Source organism: Aegilops tauschii, chromosome 2 (assembly GCF_002575655.3).
Source record: "Aegilops tauschii subsp. strangulata cultivar AL8/78 chromosome 2, Aet v6.0, whole genome shotgun sequence".
Classification (NCBI taxonomy): domain Eukaryota; kingdom Viridiplantae; phylum Streptophyta; class Magnoliopsida; order Poales; family Poaceae; genus Aegilops; species Aegilops tauschii.
This window is the reverse complement of record NC_053036.3, coordinates 409,296,127-409,317,853: the sequence shown is the minus strand read 5'-3', so window position 1 is coordinate 409,317,853 and position 21,727 is coordinate 409,296,127. Positions and strand designations below refer to the sequence as shown.

At 40.3% G+C, this 21,727-nt stretch overlaps 2 protein-coding genes and 1 pseudogene across 2 annotated transcripts; 2 read left to right on the top strand and 1 right to left on the bottom strand.

Annotated features, from left to right (window-relative positions):
- Window positions 1-2,789: 2,789 nt before the first annotated feature.
- LOC109774035 (uncharacterized) lies at window positions 2,790-4,670 on the bottom strand. Its single transcript, XM_020332757.4, has 5 exons — window positions 4,377-4,670; window positions 4,232-4,303; window positions 4,081-4,148; window positions 3,777-3,970; window positions 2,790-3,043 (listed from the first exon to the last, which is right to left on the bottom strand). The coding sequence occupies exons 1-5, from the start codon at window positions 4,544-4,546 to the stop codon at window positions 2,921-2,923; spliced, it is 627 nt and encodes a 208-aa protein (XP_020188346.1). The 5' UTR covers window positions 4,547-4,670; the 3' UTR covers window positions 2,790-2,920.
- Window positions 4,671-8,046: 3,376 nt separating this feature from the next.
- On the top strand, window positions 8,047-16,004 carry LOC123493452 (DNA repair protein RAD50-like). Its single transcript, XM_045233534.2, has 19 exons — window positions 8,047-8,169; window positions 8,280-8,366; window positions 8,466-8,588; window positions 9,325-9,500; window positions 9,695-9,809; window positions 10,360-10,588; window positions 10,666-10,844; window positions 10,945-11,115; window positions 11,497-11,601; window positions 11,692-11,799; window positions 11,950-12,161; window positions 12,279-12,371; window positions 12,889-13,016; window positions 13,495-13,609; window positions 13,682-13,823; window positions 13,915-14,124; window positions 14,824-15,032; window positions 15,617-15,818; window positions 15,960-16,004. The coding sequence occupies exons 1-19, from the start codon at window positions 8,047-8,049 to the stop codon at window positions 16,002-16,004; spliced, it is 2,772 nt and encodes a 923-aa protein (XP_045089469.2).
- LOC109774031 (DNA repair protein RAD50-like) lies at window positions 9,188-20,823 on the top strand (annotated as a pseudogene).
- The last annotated feature ends 904 nt before the right edge of the window (window positions 20,824-21,727 follow it).

Sequence of the window (21,727 nt, the reverse complement as noted above, 5' to 3'; positions counted from 1 at the left end):
TTTATTTCAAAATAGTTGACAGCTTATTTCCATTGACAGCTTATTTTCATTCTTCAAAGAATGTGCGAAAGATGGTAGACAGAACCTACTACACCGAAGGCTCCGAATTAACTTATCAGGAGAAAAATCATCTGATCGCATTTTGTACTGATCTTGAGAATTACAATATCTACAATCAAACTCCTCAACATTATGGTCAATACGTGCCACTAGTGCACGTGTTGAACTACGGTAACTTCCATGGAGATGCCCTGGTACGATTTTTTACTATTACGACGTTCGTGCATCTTTTGCATACTTCTAAAACTAGTACATCATTGCTAACTATGAAGTTATTACTATGTTTTTCAACAGAGAATCCCGATGGCTTGTGTGCCTCATTTGATGTATCAGAATGGTAGCCTTGATGTTTTGAACATACAACCAGGTCATCCTACGAATCTCAACTGTCCATACCAGATTTCTAAAAGAAGTGGAGACATGAAAATCAAAGAATGGAAAAAATGTATGGACAGTCGTAAGGAGGTTCTTGGAAGCAAAAGGAAGCAAAGCGCAAGAATTGGAGACGGGATGATCTCCATTCTCCATAATGGAGAGTCGGGGTCTATATTGTTTTATGCTATTTTACCTTAAAGAGGGTATTAGGTCCTACCTAATATTGATGATCATGTGCTAAGAACAATTAAGTAGGGTTGGTTCGATGACTATGAGGATGATGATCGTATGACTTGTTATTAATAACGATCAGAAAGTTGTATGATGATGATTAGTAGGACTTATTATTATGATGATGCATGATGCAAGCATGAAGAGTTATTATATATCAGTGGGTGAAATGAACATGGATTGGATTGAAGTGAAGGCAACATGCATGTGGTGCATGTCGAAAGTTGTACTAATCCAAACTTGATCAAGTTAGGATTAGTATTACTTTCGACATGCACCACATGTTGCCTTCACTTTAATCTAAGCCATGTTTAGGCATAGTAGTAGCGTTGGTAAACCAAGCACGGAGATAAGAGAGGACACTTCTCTCTTAGCTAGCTAACACACCCTAAATTACCCCCTAAACCACCCCCTTTCAGAAAAAAAACAAAAACCTCAGCTCCTGCCAGCTGCTGACGCGTGGACGCCTATTGGTCCCGATTGGTGCCACCAACCGGGACCAAAGGGCCTCCTGCCTGGGCTCGCCGGACCGGCCACGTGGAGGCCCATCTGTCCCGGTTTGTGTAAGAACCGGGACTAAAGGCCTAGGGCTTTAGTAACGACCCTTTAGTCCCGGTTCAGCAACCGGGACAGATGGGCCTTACGAACCGGGACAGATGGGCCCTTTTTCTACTAGTGGTTACTCATAAATATTCTCCTCGGCTCTTCATTGGGACGATTATGATTTGGGATTCTTACACAGAAGTGCTACACCACCCCGTTTGGCTTGCAGGCTATTAGATTGTAATCCTATGAATCAAATAATCCACATAGGAAAAAAATCCCTAAGGATTAGAATCCTTCAAAATTCATATTTTTCAAGATTCAACATAATTCCTTTAAAAATCTTTTGAATCAAAGAGTCCCTTAAGACATTTTATGCTTTTTTTGAGATACAAAGAGGTAAAAGTTGGAATCCTCTGATTATAGTTGACTTAAATTTTTTATACAGTTTAGTCACTATTTTTGATATGTGAGGGTTTAATTCAAAAGTTGGTTTCTTCCAAGTTTATCCATGCAAAACGATTCAAGATATATTTATTTTTATGACACAAGGTTTCAAGATGAATGCCATTTCCTAATGCAATGTGGGCATACGCAAAATATATCATTCTGGCTTGCCCATCAAGAACATCAGATTATCAGTATTACTATTTTACACTGTTGAACTGTTGATGGATGTTCCTGCAAAAAAAGGTTATGATGAATGGATGTCACACAAAGTGAAACACTACGATGAGAAAAAAGATGTAGGAAGGAGGCAAAAATGTCATATATTTCAGTGCACATAAGGCCATTGCCTCTGGACTACTCGATCACAAAAATAAAACCATAATTATTATTTCAAGGTAGAATGAACGAAAGGCATTGGCATTACCCTAAAAGAAGAAACAATACAAAGAAATAAAACAAAAGCGAAAGTGGTTCTAAGGTAGAATAAACTAAGTGCATTGGTATTACCCTGAAAAAATAGAAATGAGGAAAAGACTCTTAAAATAAACAATAAAAAATCACACTTGGTTTGCATATAATTTACACTATTGTAGAATATTCAAGATCAAGAAAATAATAGTACAACTTATTGATAGTAGTATAAGTTGCACACACATTGCATAGAACCTGCATATATACATTCATATTATACCTAGTGTTCAAACAATAAGAATACTGATATTGGAGATTAATCACTCCTCAACATGTGAAAAATGAGTTGCATTTCATATCATTGGTGTTACCTCATAATCACACACGCGTGCAGAGGGACAGACGGAAAAGTGTTCTGGCTTTAACAAATATTGTTGTATTTATCAAAATATGTTTATATTTCTATAAAAAATAAAAAGGAAAAAGGAAAAAGTGACTGACTAGAGAAAACATTCATGTGATAATATAGAAAAAAGGGTAAAATGTTCTGCTGGGTAGGCCGTTCCTTCATTTTTCTTAGTGGGGACTACTAGATATGGTGAGCTTTAAGGGATACGAAAGCAATGTAAAGTTAGTGTAATTTTGTAAACACAAGCAGTTCAATATGTATACGTTTCCTAGAATTCTGTACTGAAACAAAAATTCATGACCATGAGACAAGGGCCAAATGATAATGATGAACTCAAGCTGTTACTGGTTATTTATCGACATTTTATATATAGTTATATACACCCCATGCGAATGCACGGTTGACGACTAGTTATATTTATTTGCCTGTAAGACATGTTTCTTATATGTTGTCCATTTCTTTCCTCTTGGGTTCATCTATGACTCCTCTTTCTCCACTCTCCTTCATGACCACGTCGATGATAGGACCGACCACGGAATCCACCTCTTTCGTTATCTCATCAACCTGCGTTAACCAGGAAAGATAGAGAGAGTTTCATTTATACCTTCCAACATGAAAACGAATATCATCACATGCTAAGCAGTAAGTGCCCCACATGTTGCTCAGTGTACTACCAATTACTACTAGCTGCCATCCAATGCTATCAGGATGACGTTTTAGCTCTCCGGACCAAATGAACAGTAAATTCAGAATGAATGTCAAACAAATTTAAAAAAATCTGATTTTTCTACACCTTCTTGTAGTGTCCAATGCGTGCTTGACAATTTTCATGCGAAACTAGACAATTTTGTTTCGTCCGCCAAAAAAAAAAGATTCAGTGGTCTAGAAATGCCAAAAATGGGGCACTCAACTTGATTTTCTGCACAAGTTAAAGTGATTGGGCTTTTCCCCTGAGCACTTGTCTGCTAATTTTTCTTCGTGGTCTTTTAATATTTGCAAAAACATTTTTAACGCGCAGGGGCAAATGCTATCCGGAGCTGAATTGGATATCCGCTACACAAGTAGTGTAGCAACGCTGCTTAACATGCTTGTCCCTATAACTCTAGAAGTCAACACGCATCTCTAACTTGCGGATATAGCATGGAACGGCCGGTAACTTGCACGGCTGCACCATGACCTAGTTAAGCAACACTACTGAACATCAGCAGCTGTCGTAGTGTAAACGTTGAGGAACTTTCAGCTTTGGATTCACAGGAAGCCAAAACGTGCAAGTAATAAACTAGGTAATCAACCTAACCTTATGGATTAGTGCCTCGGCTTTCTCGGCGTCCTCCTCGATCGCATCGGCGACGGTCTTGATCCTGGATGCTGCCTCCTTGAGGCCTTCATTTTCGGGGAACGCTTCGGCCACCTCGCCGGCGACTTTCTCGGCAGCTTCGGCCACCGTGTCGATTACCTCGACTGCCACCTCCGCCGTCTTCTCCACCTTATCTACAGACGCGATTTGCAATTACAACCACAGACAGAAGTTGAGATGAAAATGCACGCTAAGATCGACAGATAACATGTACAGAAGTCGTGGATATCTGAATCAAATTTACCTTCCAATGCTCTTATCTTTCTGTAAATCGGTATTGCAACAAGGACGGCACCGACGACCAAGGTCACCCTGAGAGAACCACATATAGCCTGTGAATGTGAGAAGGAAATGGATGAAATTAACGCGTGCAACCGTAACTCTTCTGCACTCACCATGAAGGCATGTTGGACATAGGGAGATTTACTCTTGGCAAATTTTCGGGGCCTGGAACAGCTGCGGGGATTCTGAAAATGACACGTGAAATATACTGAACGATCTTGTACAGTAACTGCATCCTAAGAACAAGAAGGCACTTACTGTGTTGCTCTCCTGATCGGCAGGTTATGGTTGGCGCCCCAGAACTTCATGGCAAGGATCCGCGGACGACGAGCCGATGCGAATGAAACCGTGCTCCTTCGATGCCGAGAAATCCCCGGAGTGTAGAGGGCCAAGGCTTTGGAAGCAATGGAAGATATGAGGATCGCCATGCGTGAGATCTTAGGGAGGAAGGTTTCTTCGACGTCGAAGCTACTCTTTATGGGTTTCTACGGAACATGACTTGTGGCAACCTGCTTGTGTTGCTTTCTTCTGCAGAGTTCTGCTCAGCTTAGATCAGTCTGCACCAACCATTCAAACGTGAAAGTGACAATCAGTACACATCACCAGGATATCTATAAACTGCTTTAGTATACATAGAGACACGCGGTTACCTGGTTCCTTAAATTGGGTTGCACGACAGAGGTTGCCTGTCAAGTAAGATTGAAAAAATGTTTTTCCCAAAAAAAAAGATTGAATAAATGAAACGTTACTTCCGACACCTCTGTGCCAGAAAATACTTGCACTCCAAAGGCCTCTCCCTCTCGGTCGCCATGATGGCGGCGCCTATGGGCGTCATTTCCTTCTTGAAGGCGTCGTCCCAGTTACTCTTCGTTCTTCATGTTGCTTCGAAGGAAACCTTGATCCTTGGATTATGCGGTGGCGTCGCTCCGATGTCGTGCCTTTCTTAAAGGCGCCGCCTTGGATTACCCGACTTGTCGTATACGGCTCCGTCTCGTCGTGGTGATTCATTCACGGTTGAGAGCTCCGGAGACTTCAAGCAGCTTCCTCATGTAGTTTGCTTGGAGTGTTATGGGGTAGTGTAGTTGTTCATTAACACCCATGTATCTAGCCTTCTGTGCGTGTGTTGTATGGATGGATTTGTATGATCGTTGCTTTTATATATAAAGGGAAGCGCGAGACTCTTTGGGTAAAGGTTGTAGAAGGTTTCGTTCTTTATTTTGTTCTGTTTTTATCTTCATCATTTTTTTGGGATTTATTTAAGAATTTTATTTCCAGATTTTCCTTTCCTTTCTTTTTGTTCATTTTTTCTTGTCCTTTTTCATTTTTGAATTTGATGAGCATTTTTTGACTTGCGAACATTTTTAATCCATAAACATTTTTAAAATCCGAAAAGGTTTTTCATATCCAAGAACAATTTTCCAATTTTTACATCATTTTTAGAGCCTTGAACATTTCAGAAAACCGCAATTTTTTTAAAACAATTGTGAATATTCTCCAATTAAAGAACATTTTTTTATAAATTCACATTCATTTTCAAACTCGTGATTTCTTTTTCAAATTCATGAAAAAATTTAAAATTTATCTTTAGTTTCTCAAATTCGTCAACAATTTCAAAATTCAAAAGCATTACAAATTTGTGAACTTTAAAAAAAATTATAAACATGTTTTGAGCATCTTTGGGAGTTTTGTGCAGTGTGAAAAAAAGGAAGAAAAAAACCCACATATCATACCTACACTACGCGATTTTAGGGAGCTTCTAGATGGTTTTTCTTTTTTATTCTTTGTGTTTTCTAAACATGTTTTTCAGGGTTTGTTGATTGGTTTTTTATTCTCTGTTTTTTTTGTTTCTTCTTCATTTCATTTTTCTTTCCTCTCAATTTATTTCCATTTTTTTAAACAATATTAATACTTTTTGAAAAACTAAAATATTTTAAATTCATGAATATTTTTTAAGTTTAATTTTTTTTTTTTGAATTTGTGGTCATTCTGCGAGTTTGCGAGAATACTATGATTTCGTGATTTTTTTGAATCCGCAAATTTTTTTGAATTCATGAACAATTTTCAATAAGTGAACATTTTTTAATGCTTCCACCAGCGGTTTAGGGAAGCTTCAGATTGTTTTTGTTTTCTTTTCTTTGTGTTTTCACAACCAGTTTTCCAGGCTTCCTTGATCGGTTTTTAGACTCTATTTCTCTTTACGTGTTACTTTCTTCTCCTGTTATTTCATTTTCTTTCCAATTCATTAATTCTTTATAAAAATATAAAAATATTTTAAATTCTTGAATACCTTTTAAGTTACAAAAAAAATTACTGACTTAGCGGACATTTTTTTTGAACTAATGAACATTTTTCACAATCACGGGCAATTCAGAAATATATTCTTGAATACCTTTTGAGTTCACGATCACGAGTAACACTTTTCAAATTCATGAATATTTTTTGAGTTAATGAACATTTTTTATTCGTCAACAATTTTCCAATTTCCAAACTATTTAAAATAAGTGAATAGTTTTATTAAAATAAAACTATTCAAAGTAAAAAAAACAACGTGAAAAAAAAATCGGTTCCCATTTCTACTTGGGGATGGCTAAATTCAGTCCAGGATTGGTGGAATGCGATGGTTCTTCGTCGTGGCCACATGAGGAAGGCGATCTCCTCGCTGCTCATGCTAGTGGCACAAGAGGTTCAGGAAGAGAGAAACGCTAGGGTTTTCTGCAACAAGGCATCGATGCCATATATTGTCATTGATAACATTAAAGGGGAGGTAAAAAATTGTGTTCTCTGCATGGCAAAATATTTGAGCTCGATCATGTCGCGCCTTGTTCCTTTTCTCCTTTATTATTGAGATGAGACGAGTCCGCCTCCTCCTCCTCCTCCAAGAAAGAAAGTTAGGGTTCGTGCCTCTCATCGGCGCCGGCGCAGGTCCGCCTCATCTCCGGTGGCCCTAGGGCCATGGAGGCGCGGTGGATCCTGGCAAGGGCCGGCGGGAGGGCTTCGTTTTTAGTCTTTTTTTTCAATCTTATTAGGGTTTGTGTCCTACTCAGGAAGGCGAGACGGCGGCGGCTCCCTGAAGATGGAATAAAGGTCTCCCCGCCTAGCCCCCGTTCCGGCGGTGCTTCTAGCATCGTTGGTGGGCGTGTGGAGGTGTGTCTCCGGCAGATTTATCTTTGGTGGATTTGCTTGGATTTCGTCGTTGTTCGTCTACGTTCGTGTGTCTTCGGTTTGGATCCTTCCGATCTACGTTATTTTTCGTCAGCGGCGGTTGCTGTTCTGGGGTGCTGGTCTTATGGGGCCTTAGCACGACGACTTCCCGACTGTCTACTACAACAAGTTGTGCCCGGCTCCGCCGATGGAGGGGCGATGACGGCGGCGCGCCTTCGGGTCGCTTCGGTGCTTGTAGTCGTCGCTAGGTGGTCTACGGATCTGGATGTAATTTTTATTTCTGGTGTTCGTTGTACTGTCATGATTGAAGATGAATAGATTGGAAGTTTTTCCGCAAAATAAAAAAATAAAAGAAATGAGATGAAGCAAACTTTTGCCACTATTTCAAAAAATAAATAAAATAAGTGAATCTTCTTTCGCACGATGAAATGGCGCCATCTCAAGAAAATAAATAAATGGCAGGGCAAGACACGCGAAGCAACCGGCGCAAAATCCAAACCCTAAACCCCAAGAGGCGAAAATCCCATAAGTCCAGACAGAAGCGAGAGTCCCTCTTCCCAACCATTCCCTCCGCCCGTCCCTCCCGTTCATGGCGGAGCAATAGATATAGACGGATTCCTCTACACAGCCAGAGCGCTGATCATTGTAAGACGCCAACACAAGCAGCAACGCCGGAGACGGCGTGGGAGAGAGAATCCAGAGGAACCCAAGCAAGAGAGGAGGGGAGGGGTTGTTGTAGGAAGAGCAGGTTTTGGGGGGCGGCAAGATGAGCACGGTGGACAAGATGCTGATCAAGGGAATCCGGAGCTTCGGCCCGGAGAGCAAGAACGTCATCACCTTCTTCAGGCCCCTCACCCTCATCGTCGGCTCCAACGGAGCCGGCAAAACCGTAATGCCCACCAATCCAATCTACTGCATCCTAGTAGTATATTCCACTATGTGGCGAGCGTATGCACCGGCCGGCACATTCATGGCTTGGGTTCTTTTGGATTCCCGCAGACGATCATCGAGTGCCTGAAGCTGTCCTGCACCGGCGAGTTGCCCCCCAACTCCCGCTCCGGCCACACCTTCGTCCATGACCCCAAGGTAAATACTTCTTACTATCTTAAGGTTGTTACTATTTTCCTGTTTTGTACTCGTTTTGTTTTCGATTCTTACTTTTGAACATGCTTGTGTGGGATTCAGGTGGCAGGTGAAACCGAAACGAAAGGGCAGATTAAGCTGCGGTTTAAGACAGCAGCAGGAAAGTATGTGGTGTGCATCCGCTCTTTCCAGCTTACCCAGAAGGCATCAAAGATGGAGTTTAAGGTAATCGAGAGCGTCCTCCAGACCATAAATCCACACACGGGCGAGGTCCCCTTTTCTAACTATAAAGATGATGTTTAACTTGATGTTATTTATATTGCCATATAATGTACTTAAATACGGCTTATGACACTAGGTGCGATCCAAAAAAGAAATCTTGCATCTGCTCCTGTTTCTAACTTATAAAGAAATATAAGAGCGTTTAGATCATTAAAATAGTGATCTAAACGCTCTTATATTACTTTATAGAGGGAGTATGAGTTACTGAACATACCAAGTGTACATATCTCTGTATACTGAAAGAGAAACTAAATAATATTTTACCCTATTTGGACAGAAGTATATCAAAAGGATTAGACCATTGACATGTCCTGTGAACCATGTAAATTTCCCAATACCTGAAAGGGCATATGATTTACTCTGTTCCTTGTTGTGTTTGCATCTGGCCATATAAAGTCTTCTCTAGAACACTCCTCTGCTTTTTATACATTATATTCATTCACAACTTCAAGTAGACTGATAGATATACACATGAAAAAATCAATTCGTTAGAATCTTGACAATGGAAATTTTGAATCTGCACAATAGATTTTTCACAGCTGTTCTTTGAATGATTCCAAGTGGTACCGGTATAGTAGGATACTTACGTCGTGTATCACTAGAAGGCTATCAGCTTTTATAGAATATACTGCTGATATAAACTCTACCCTCACTGATTGGTTTTTCTTGTTGAGCTCAGAAGGTTTGTCTCAGCTACAAATGTGCTGATATGGATAGGGAGATTCCAGCCTTAATGGGTGTTTCGAAGGCTATATTGGATAATGTTATATTTGTGCACCAAGACGAATCCAATTGGCCGTTACAGGACCCGTCAACACTTAAGAAAAAGTTTGACGACATCTTTTCTGCTACCCGGTACATGAATGCATTACTATTTACTTAATAATTTAGAAGCTCTGATCAAGGCCATAAATTTTCTTATTTGATTGCTGCAATCTGTTTAAGATGGTGTAGTCTCCACTTCTCCGGAGGTTAATCTTTCTGTGAAAGTGTGGAGCTGATGTCGAAACTAGCATCTCACTACCTTAATTTCCAAATCTAATGTACAGCTATACCAAAGCTCTCGAAGTCATAAAGAAACTTCAAAAGGACCAAGCACAGGAAATCAAGACTTTTAGGTTAAAGCTGGAGAACCTTCAAACTCTTAAAGATCAAGCATACAGGGTAATTTTATATTTTTCTAGAATATGCACTAGCATGCATATCATACATGGTAATTTGTATCTTCATGATTGTAGAATTTTAATTTTTGTTGTGTTACTGGCTTACTGCCATGGGGATATATACTCCCTCCGTTCGGAATTACTTGTCACAAAAATGAATGTATCTACAACTAAAATACATCTAGATACATTATTTTTTGGACGAGTAATTCCGAACGGAGGGAGTATGTGATATACAAATAACATCCCTGTCATAAGGTGACAGTGATCATTATAACACTTCACAATTCACATTACCCTAGTAGACTACTTCATTTCTGTTGCCTTTACTCTTTCGTTTTTTTTTTTGCGAGAGCCTTTACTCTTTCGTTGTCATACTTCCCAGCTCATTTTCTAATTACTGCATTCCCAGCTCATCTCAGTATTCATGTGCAGCCACACTGAACTGTGCACTGAAGATCTATCTGTTCTACACTTCCGCTGCAGTTTAGTTTAACTTTTTAAAAGGGTATGCTGCTTTTAATGCTAGTTTAGTTCCCTTACTTTCACAGCTTCGGGACAGTATTGCGCAAGATCAAGAGAAGTCAGATGCCTTAAAAGCTCAAATGGAGGACCTGAAAACAAACATCCAGGCTGTCGAAAACAAAATCCGTCGTACCGAAACAAGTATCATGGAATTGAGGAGACTCCAGGAGCAAATTAGCACCAAGGCAACAGCTAGAAGTACATATTTAACACTTCAGCAGCAACAGTATGCTGTCCTTTCTGAGGAAAATGAAGGTCAGCAATTCCTCATCATGCCAGTAATTCTAATGGCTCCTTTGCAGCATAGTGACAGTTTACCTTGCTTCATTTAGATACCGACAAGGAACTGAGGGAGTGGCAAACAACATTTGAAGAAAAAATTGCGATACTGGATACGAAAATCGGTAAACTTGAACGAGAGATGAATGATGAATATACAAAAATCTCTCTGCTATCTGAGACCATCAATGATTCAACACGTCAAATAGGGAAGCTCCAGGCAGAAGCTGATGTAATGGCGCAATCCTTTCTTTTTACTGACTGGCTTGACCATTTCTTAAATAATAGTGGGCACTGTGGTACAATGTTAAATACAAATATGTTGTTTTCAGGCTCACGTGTCGGTGAAGCACGAACGAGACTCAGCCATCAGAAAGATATTCAATAAACATAATCTCGGGCCAATTCCTGATGCTCCTTTTACTAATGATATTGCCGCGAACCTTACATACAGGACTAAAGCAAGACTATTGAATCTCGAGGACGATTTGCAGGAAAAGAAGGTTATAATGCCTATTCTTCGTATTTTTTGGAATTTAGTCGCAAAAGTAGACACTTCCATTAGAACTTTCTGATTTTTTTAATAGTACCCAACATTTTCTAGGGAGTCATTTTGCTGCCTATTTTTCTTTGGCGTTTCAGCAGTTCCATGACCGTCTGATATGCTCATGCAAGGTTGCTTGCTTTAGCATACTTTATACCGAAAAAGGCTTTCGCCCCGTCTTATATATAAAGCATAGACCAACAGTGCCCGGTACAACCGCACTCACCCACCATAAACGTACACACACACCCAAGGCAATAAATTAGGAATTAGTCAATGCTGAAATCCTGCATTCTTATCAAGTATATCCCTTAGTAATCAAGTTCCTTTTCTTAAGCAGAAATCTAACGAGACACAGTTAGAGTTTCTTTGGGGACGTTATCTCAAAGTAAATGCTCGCTACTCTGAAGTTGATGGCCAGATACAATCTAAGAAAGAATCTAAGGTTAGTAATGGAGGACTTGCACGCGTATGATATTCTGTAACTGATATATCAGATACCATTTTTTTACATGACATATTAAACACTTTCCAGATGGGTGTTTTAAGGCGCATGAAAGATAAAGAGACTGAACGAGATGCTGCAGACATGGAGCTTTCAAAGCATAATCTGGCCCGTATTGATGAAAGAGATCGGCATTTGGTATTTATTTGACCTAACTATCGTTGTCCATTGGATATATCTATCAATGAATAGCTGTACTTGGCTGGCCTGCAAGGTTAATTTGTTCTCTCTCTAAGTTTAACACTCTTAATTCTAAATAAGTAAGTTCTCCCATTGTGATTTGAATAGCAAATTGAGGTTGAGAAGAGGACAATTGCCTTGGGAGAAAGAGACTACGATTTGATTATAAGTCAGAAGCGCCCAGAGATATATGCCTTGGACCACAAGATAAAAGCACTTCACCGGGAGAAAGATAACATAACTACTGATGCTGATGACAGAGCAAAATTAGAACTGAAGAAGGATGAATTGGAAAAGTGCAAGAAGAAACTTAAAAAGATGTACTTCTTTCCTTTCCCCTTTTAATTTCTATCTGTATTATGGTTCTACAGTTGGTTATATTCCAATACCAATTCTTCCATTACGAAGATTGAAATAACATGATTTATAAAATGCAGATATGATGAACATAAGGACAAATTTAGAAGTGTTCTTAAGGGGAGGCTTCCTTATGAGAAGGATGTCAAAAAGGAGATTACTCGAGCTTTTGGGTTCGTGTCACAGTGCCTTATTGATATGCTTAGTCGTCTCTCTCAGTGATTTCCTAGTACATGACATGTTCTATTTCGGACCATATGATCAAAATGAATTTACTTATGTAAAGATGTAATATATTTACTTTCTTCGATGCAATTGATCTTTTCTGTTCAAGCCATTGGTGGTTAGTGAAAACAGTAGTAGTATCTCTAATCAGGTACAGTTTGATCAGTCATGTGCGCATGTGTATGTATCCAGTTTAAGCATACAGGTTTGTTGTAAACATTCACACGGATGTGTATTTCAAGGGCCTAGTCTGTTAATGTGGCGTCTAGGTCTCCACATCCCATTCTTTCAAGACTCCATCCTGATAAGGGGAACACAAAAATGTTGCATTTGACTCGGCACACCCAACTAGCAATCTAGTAATTTGTCATGCTTTCATGCTGCCTTACAGATTATACCACATGTGGAACTTTGTATTTTTTGCTACTGTTTGTTAATGGTACCACGAAACTCTGCTTGACTCAGGTTTGTAGACGCAGAATACAATGATTTGAACTCAAAATCTATGGAAGCGGAACAGCAGTTGAAATTGGCACAAATGAAAATTTCTGCTGCTAGAAGCAACTTGTCAAAGCTCCAAAAAGATTTGGACGGTAAATTTGGATATGACCACTGCATGCTTGCTTATTTCATACAAAGTTGATGATGCTTTCTTTGACATGTAAAAGCTCCACTATGTATGAAATTTAGAAAATCAAAATCTGAGAGGTGCACACTACATCTCTCCTTTTCCTTTTAAGATGTATTATCATTCCATCATTTTGAGTTGGCACATTGGGACGATGACTGATTCACTGCCAACTAAGTAGAGTGTATGCAGTTGAAATTGTTCCTTAGACATAATCTCCCTGACCTACGGTTACATTCTTATCCAGAATAAAGTGAAAGTAATCAAAGCATGTGAAAGATCCATTTTGATTATCAATGTATTGGACAATGCACCACACTTGACTATTGGGCATGCTTGATTTTGTCTCATAGTGTAGTATGAACCTTCTAGTTGTTCCAACTATCACTACATAGGGATCAAGCGTAACCATCTGAATTCCATAAATGTTACCTTTCGTGCAGCAAAAAGAAACCATCTGAACTCGAAACTTCAACCCATTACTAAGGTATCTGTTGACATCAACACTTACCCCAAGATTTTGAAAGATGCCATGGACGACAGAGATAAACAAAGTAGGTATCCATAGCTATCTCTTTAAGCCACATCTTCTTTCAATGCCCAGATTCAATGCTTTCTTCCTATTTGCAGTACGTACAATTATGCAAAGGGAATGCGGCAAATGTATGAACCTTTTGAAAAAGTGGCCCGCCAGCAGCACAAGTGTCCTTGCTGTGATCGTGCCTTCACACCTGATGAAGAGGACCTCTTTGTGAAGAAGGTGGATGATCTAGTACAGATAGCTGCCTTTTTCGTTTGATTTGGAGTTACTTTGTGCTGGATGATTTCTTTCTGCTGATGTTGTTGTCTGGTGCATCTTTCAGCAAAGGACTACAGGTACAAGTACCGCAGAGCGCCTGAATGTACTGGCAATTGAATTATCGAATGCTGAAGACTTTTTCAATCAATTGGATAATCTCCGTGTGGTTTATGATGAATATGTGAAACTGGGGAAAGAGACCATACCTTTAGCAGAGAAGGATTTGGAACAACTTTTGGCAGATGAAAGTGAGAAGGCGCAGATATTCGAAGACGTTAGTCATCACACCACTTTTATTTATTTATTCTCATACGCAAAATAAAGATAGAGGCAGTCAAACATAATACCTTAGATGACCTGTGTTTCTTAGCTCTACTATGTGTCCTAATAAAGATTCTCCACTCCTGAGGCATAATTCTAGCTATCCTCTCTCTACGTCAAGTGTCAAGTTGTAGTAAATCGGTTTATACTCCCTCCGATCCTTTTTACTCTGCATATTATTTTCTCAGAAGTCAAACTTCATAAACTTTGACCAAATTTATATTAAAAAATTATCAACATTTACTGTATCAAATGAATATAATATGAAAATATATTCTATGATGGATCTAAGGATATTGATTTTGTATTTTGAATGTTAATAGTTTCTTGTATAAACATGGTCAAACTTCAAAGACTTTGACTTCAGACAAATCTAATACGCGGAGTAAAAAGAACCGGAGGGAGTAATACGGATGTACAAGTCCACTTGTGTTACTTTGGGTAATTGATATAATGGTCTGGTTGATAGGAGCATTATCATTTGAGAAACTTACTTGAACCTTTTGCAAACACAGTTAGGTCCGCTGTCTCCTGAGAAATGGATTTTCACTTTTAGTTACCCAACAGTAAATGTAGTATCTATTTATAAACATAATTTATGACGTATTCTCTATTTTGCTCTGCTGTGACTTGTATGATTGATACGTTGCAGCTTGTGAGTGCTCTTGCTCAAGTTAAAATGGACAGGGATGGAGTCGAAGTCTTGTTACATCCAGTTGATACTATGAACAGGCATGTGCAAGAAATACATGAGTTAGAACCACAAGTCAAAGATCTTGAATATAAGCTTGATTCTCGTGGCCAAGGTGTTAAATCTGTCGAGGACATCCAGTTGGAGCTGAACTCTGTGCAGAGGGCAAGGTAATGGTTTTCGATTTACCCCAGAATTATAAGATCCTATGCCTGGGAATTGAGAAAATAGTTCTTCAGGCAACTTAATTCTAGTAACCTTTGGAAATTAATAGGAACACTGAAATTATTACCCATGATCCATCCCAACCATCCCACATTATCCAACCAAACTTGTCATGTAGTGTATCGTTGCCTTTTTGTGTTCTCCTTTCCATTTCCATGTATATCTATTTATTGGTCAATGCTGGCGAGAAAAATGAACTAGAGTTGGCTAAAGAGCATTGGCATGTATGTTTGACACTATGCAAGCCAGAGCCAAAACATTGGTCATTGACGAAATATTGGTTCCACGAGGCTCATACCAGGCGCTAGGGCGCTGAAGTATGTAACCGATGCCCATACTCCCAGGAAAAGCTCGAATGACCTCAGGGTTGGCTTTGGTGATCAATCAAACATATGCAAAGTGCATTCAAATGTTAAATGATCAATCTGTCATCCATGAAACAATTGAATTAGCTTATTCTTCTTACTTCTTTTATGACTTGCTCTTGGAGGCTCAAGTATGCTGGTCTGCTTACATATCTTTCTGGCAGGGACACATTGATTAGTGAAGTGGACGATCTCAGGGATCAGCAAAAAATACTTAGCGAGGATCTGTCAAATGCTCAGATGCGGTGGCATGCTCTTAGGGAAGAAAAACCAAGAGCCTCAAGTGTATTGCTGAAGTTCAAAAAGGCTGAAGAAGATTTGGTACTTTTTGCCGAGGAAAAAGAGCAACTGATCATAGATCAGAAGGTATTCATCATTCTTTGAACCTCCATTTCTCCGGTTAATAGTTTCTCTACTGAAATACTGTACCGGAATGAAGTCTCTGGGCCTGTCTGGATGTTGGAACTGAATTAGGCCAATGGTATTGGGTCTTACATTCAATTTCAGGTTGAAATGGATTTGTCCACAATTCTATTTCTGTTGTTTGGATGACTTGTGAATTGGAGAGCATTAATACTGGACTCAATTCCAAATGTTTTTTCATATGGAACTGGGTAATATTAAGGGCCACCCACTAGTTTGATCAGTTTATAGCTCACGACCAACTTTGGGAGGTACTTGTGACAGATGGTCTAGATTTAACCCCGAAGGCATGATCTCATTATTCTTTTTGTTGCCCACCTATGTACAGTAGTTTTGTGAGATATTTACTCAAAATCATCACAGTTGGGACTAGGGTAACAATTTGATACCGCATTTCAGTCAGGGCACGAGGAAGAGCATTGATTATCTGATAAGCTCGCAAAAACAGCAAAACTAACAAGTTAGCCCCACCTGTCGGGCTGACGTAGCGAAGACAAATAAGTTTGACCGACTGATGTGACAAATGAGATGCGGGCCCCACCTGTCAACGACTAAACTGTCATCTTCTAGCATTCCATCGAGCACCTTTTGTGCGTTCATCCTCTGGTCACTGAAGAAGGCACGCACGCCATGGGCACGCCGGAGCAGTGACCAGAGGAACAGCGGGCCGGACGCCTCCATCCCGTCTGCCAGCTCACACTGCTCTTCCTGTCCTCCTACCAAGGCGGTGACCACCTTGCCGAAGCTGGCATACGCGGCGGCGCGAACAAGTGGGGAAAGGGCGATTGGCTCACCTTGAGCGCGTATGCGTGCTCGGACGCGCCGACGCCAGGCGTGAAGAAGATGACCGTCGTCGTCCATGGCGGACTCGCCAGTGAACTCCGTCGCGCCGCCCGCCGCCGTCGCCGTGTCCAGGAGGCAGCGCGGGAGCTGCGCCTCCTCGCTAGCCCTGCCCGCAAGCCAGCACGCCGACGCCAGGCGTGAGGCGGCCCTGAGCTAGCTCGAGGAGGGCTCGGCTGACGTGGCCATGGTGGCCATGGAGCTCTCGGTTCGGCCGTCCATGCCGGCGGGGGCGGCGGCGGGCTTCGAGGGTTCATGGCGCGCGGGGAACAGGCTGAGGTGGCCCGGGGCTAGCTTGAGCAGGGGCTCGGCTGCCATGGCCATGGAGCTCTTGGCTCGCATGGGCAGAGATGGCTCGGCCGCCCACAAGCTGCTCGATGCAATGCTCCGTAGAAACAATGATGCGATAGATGATCACGTAATCAATGACAGACGGGGCCCACATCTCATCTGCCACCTCATCTGGTGAACATTTTTTTGTGCTTGGTCTTTGCCACGTCAGCCCGACAAGTGGGCCCAACATGCTAGTTTCGCCGTTTTCGGGAGCTTATCAAACAATGGCGCAGATATGGTGGTTCCTCGTCCCCAGGCTCGAATGTAGTACCAAGTTGGTACCCTAACCCCAAAACTATGGTCCCTCGCAAAAAAAACCCAAAACTATGGTGGTTTTGGATAAATATCTCTAGTTCTGTGCATCAATAACACTATAACTAATGCACTTGTGCACGGTGACCTAATACATGCTAAATGTTTATTTCTTATGGATGCAGCATTTAGAAGAGGCTCTTGTTCCATTGTCAAAAGAGAGAGAAAGCTTGTTGCAAGAGCATAAAGCTTTGAAGGAAAGGCTTGATCAGGAGTATGATCAGCTAGCTGAAAGAAAAAGGGGATTCCAGCAAGAAATCGATGCACTTGGAACCCTTAACACACGCATCAAAGAGTATATATTTTTCCACTCCTTCTCTTTCAATTGTCCCACCTTTCCCACTTACTTTGACTAAAAAAATCCCTCTTAGGTACCTGGATGCAAAGAAAGTAGAGACGCTTAATGAACTGCAGGAAAGGCATACCCTATCCCTGTCTCAGTTACAGAAATGTGAGGCAAGAAAGCAAGACATCTCGGTTGAGCTTGACAAGAGCAAACAGCTATTGCGCAGCCAAGATCAATTGAAAAGAAACATTGATGACAATCTGAACTACAGGAAAACAAAGGCTGAAGTGGATCGACTTGCTCATGATATCGAGTTACTTGAAGAAAACGTGATTTCCATCGCAGCAAGTCCACTATAGGAGCTGATCATAAGCGGCATGCTCAAGAAAAGGAGAGGCTTCTTTCAGAGGTATTGTGTTTCTCTCATTCCAAATTATTGACAAAGTTGCATCTAATAAATGCCATTATTTTCTTACCTATTTAGGGAATCATGAACATGCATTTCACCAGATAGTACATATATTATATATTTCTGAAGAGTAAAAATGCATGTCCGTTGTTCAACTTGCAGAGGTGTGTCACCTAGGTCCTGGTACTTCGAAAATGCATGTGTTTGTCCTTATGGTAAATTAGTGAGTCGTCAGATGTCCTTGCTTAATTGACTTGCGTAATGCACAGAAGATCTAAAATGAGGAATTTCATAGTACAAGTATCTAAGTGCACAAATTAGGAAGTTCAAGAACGCATCATGCATTTTAATCTATTTCTTAGTGTGAAACTTTTATCACATATGGCTGACACCTTGATATTTGATTTATCTTGGCAATCCCTACAGTACAATAGGTGTGAAGGAACAATTTCTGTTTACCAAAGTAATATTTCAAAGCACAAACTTGAGCTTAAACAGACACAATACAAGGATATTGAGAAGAGATATTTTAACCAACTTCTCCAACTTAAGGTAGGTGGCATGATCTTCCAGGTTCAGATTCTCCAACTTTCTGATCTTATTACTTGATAAGAAAACTGATGTGGTCGCAGACAACTGAGATGGCAAATAAGGACTTGGAGCGATACTATGCTGCTTTGGATAAGTGAGTACCCTTTCACGGCAAAGCGGCAAATCTGACCTTTCACTGAAAGTTGAGGCAAAAATGACCCCTCCCAGAATATATGGATGCTCCCTTCTTCTAATAAATCCTTCTTTGGCCTTTTTAGTGCTTCATCTTAAACTTTCTTTACGATGGCACACTTGTATTTCTGTAGGGCTCTTATGCGGTTCCATACCATGAAAATGGAAGAGATAAATAAAATAATAAAGGAATTGTGGCAGCACACATACAGAGGCCAAGATATTGATTGCATAAGCATCAGTTCTGACTCCGAGGGTGCAGGCACTCGATCATATAGCTATCGTGTAAGTTAAATTAGCTACACGTTTGACTATCCGAGTTGCTTGGACCGCTGTTACATTTGCCTGTTTGAACCATCTTGTAGGTTGTCATGCAAAATGGTGGTGCTGAACTGGAAATGTGAGGGCGATGCAGTGCTGGCCAGAAGGTGAACTTTGTTTTGTTTCTTTTGTCGTCGTAAACTTCGGTTGCTGTAGTAACATCTTCTTTGCAGTCTTGTTTGAACCAATAACTGTGTTTGGATAATGGTAGCACGACTTATGAATCTGTTGAACATGGAGAATCATATCTCAAAGTTATCTCCAATGCTGTTCAGGTTCTTGCTTCTCTTATAATCAGACTGGCACTGGCAGAGACATTCTGTCTGAATTGCGGCATATTAGCTCTGGATGAGCCAACCACCAATCTTGACGGGCCGAATGCGGAGAGCCTAGCTGCTGCCCTATTGAGGTAAACCTTAGGCATGGCAATTATATTACTCCCTCCGTCTGGAACTACTTGTCATCAAAATGGATAAAAGGAGATGTATCTAGATGTATTTTAGTTCTAGATACATCTTTTTTTATCCATTTTGATTACAAGTATTTTCGGATGGAGGGAGTATCATTTTGGATCTTATTTTACCATTGACTGAGTCTCTTGTGTGTGCCATAGAATAATGGAAAGCAGAAAAGGCCAGGAGAACTTCCAGCTGATTGTAATCACCCATGATGAGCGGTTTGCTCAGCTTATTGGTCAGAGGCAGCTTGCCGAGAAGTACTACCGAGTTTCCAAGGATGAGCAGTGAGTTCACACAGTTTTTTCTTGAATCTTTTTCATGCCTCCGGACTTCCAGTGTTTGCGCTTTCGTGCAAGCAAGCCCTCTTTGATTCAAATTTGAAAGGATGTTCGTCGGAATTCTGGACAGTTGAAATCCTTGGGAAATTCTCCTCATGATGGTTCTTTGATTTGTAGGATTGTACACCACAGGATTTTTCCTAAGCATTCCACTGCACTACATTTAATAGAAAAAATACCATTGACTCAAACTTCTTGGGGAATTCAGTTCTGCAGGATTCAAAATGTTTGCATGACATTGCAATTCTGCATTTTTGCGTTTTTGTTCAGAATCGTGTGGATCAGAGGGTGCACGCATACCTGTCGATATTATTTGGTTTCTTACCTCGAATATTCATAAATGGGTGCTGGATCTAAAAAATTGGCCTGTGGAGTAGAATAATATGAAGATATTTAATCTCACAGTATTTGGTTTTCCGTGCTAATGGTGTACCTTTGACCAAACCTTGCAGACAACACAGCAAAATTGAAGCCCAGGAGATATTTGACTGACGATGATTTCTTGGTGCATATATGCTCTTAGAGCTAAAACTGTTTACCGGCCAAGTGGGTGCGGTTCATTATGATGATGGGCTGTCATGGAGAGAAATGGGTCCCAGCGAACTGAGTGATATCCGACTAGGTTCCTTTGTGCCTGTTCAGAGTCCCTGCGCTCCACAACTCTGCTTCGGAGCGGAGCGGACTTCAGTTCAAATTTACAAAGCGGGGGAGTAGGTGCTCCGCAGATTCTGAATATTTCGTGGAGCTGGTGGATTGCCAAACAGGCCCTTAGTTTGGTTTTTGTGCATGCATGCAATTGGCCACTTTTTGTTGTCCATAATCTGAAGATGGTACTGTGTTGTGTCTCCTTTTATTCTAAAATTGACTCCTTATGCAGCCTCAAAACAAGCGAAAATGGTCTGTGTTAAAATGTGTGGCTGCTTTTCTTCCGCCGAGCGCTAGCAAGCGAAAAGGGAGTCCTTTGTTATTTTCTTATCGTCAAAAATATTTTTCTGCACTTAAAAAAATTCTGAAAAGAGTTCAAACACGCGCACACACGCGTACACACGTATTGTAGAATAACTATTTTGTACGCTAGTTTAGAATGGCAGCAGACTAACCTGGTAGAAAGTTGTGAACTGCTCGTTCGATGAACTATTTTTGTGCGTTTTTGTCGGAATGATGCATATGTTATGCCATTTGAAAGATATGAATTAGGCGAAACTTTTTCTTGTAGACCAATTTTTTTACATTCCTTTCGTTTTAGGAATAGTTTTGAAAGTGGCACGAACCCCATCGAGTGGCATAGAGCATGTTTTCTGTTTTTTGTTTGTCATATTGCTTCTGGAAATGATGCAAATGATGTACAGTACTATATTAGAAAGATACCAATAAGACAAAACTTGTTCATGTAGAACATTTTCCAAATTCCTTACGGTTTAACGAACATTTCTAATACACAATGAATATTTTCTAAACAATTGACTAACATTTTTTAAATATAAACATTGTTATAAAAACATGATGAACATTTTTAATACATGATGAATATTTTATAATACACGAGGAATAACTTTTGATACATTTCGAATACAAAATGAATATTTTCTAAACAACCGACTAACATTTTTAAATACACAATAAACATCGTTAGAAAAACATGATGAACATTTCTAATACATGATGAATATATTATAATACACGAGAATAATTTTTAATACATTTCTAGTACATCACGCGTGCACTTGCCTAAAATCTCTCCTCTATCCAGTCCCCGAAAGATACAGGACATGTGGATACCCTCCGGTCCATTAGTTATATCCCCACTAATGGAACATGACATGGTGATACCC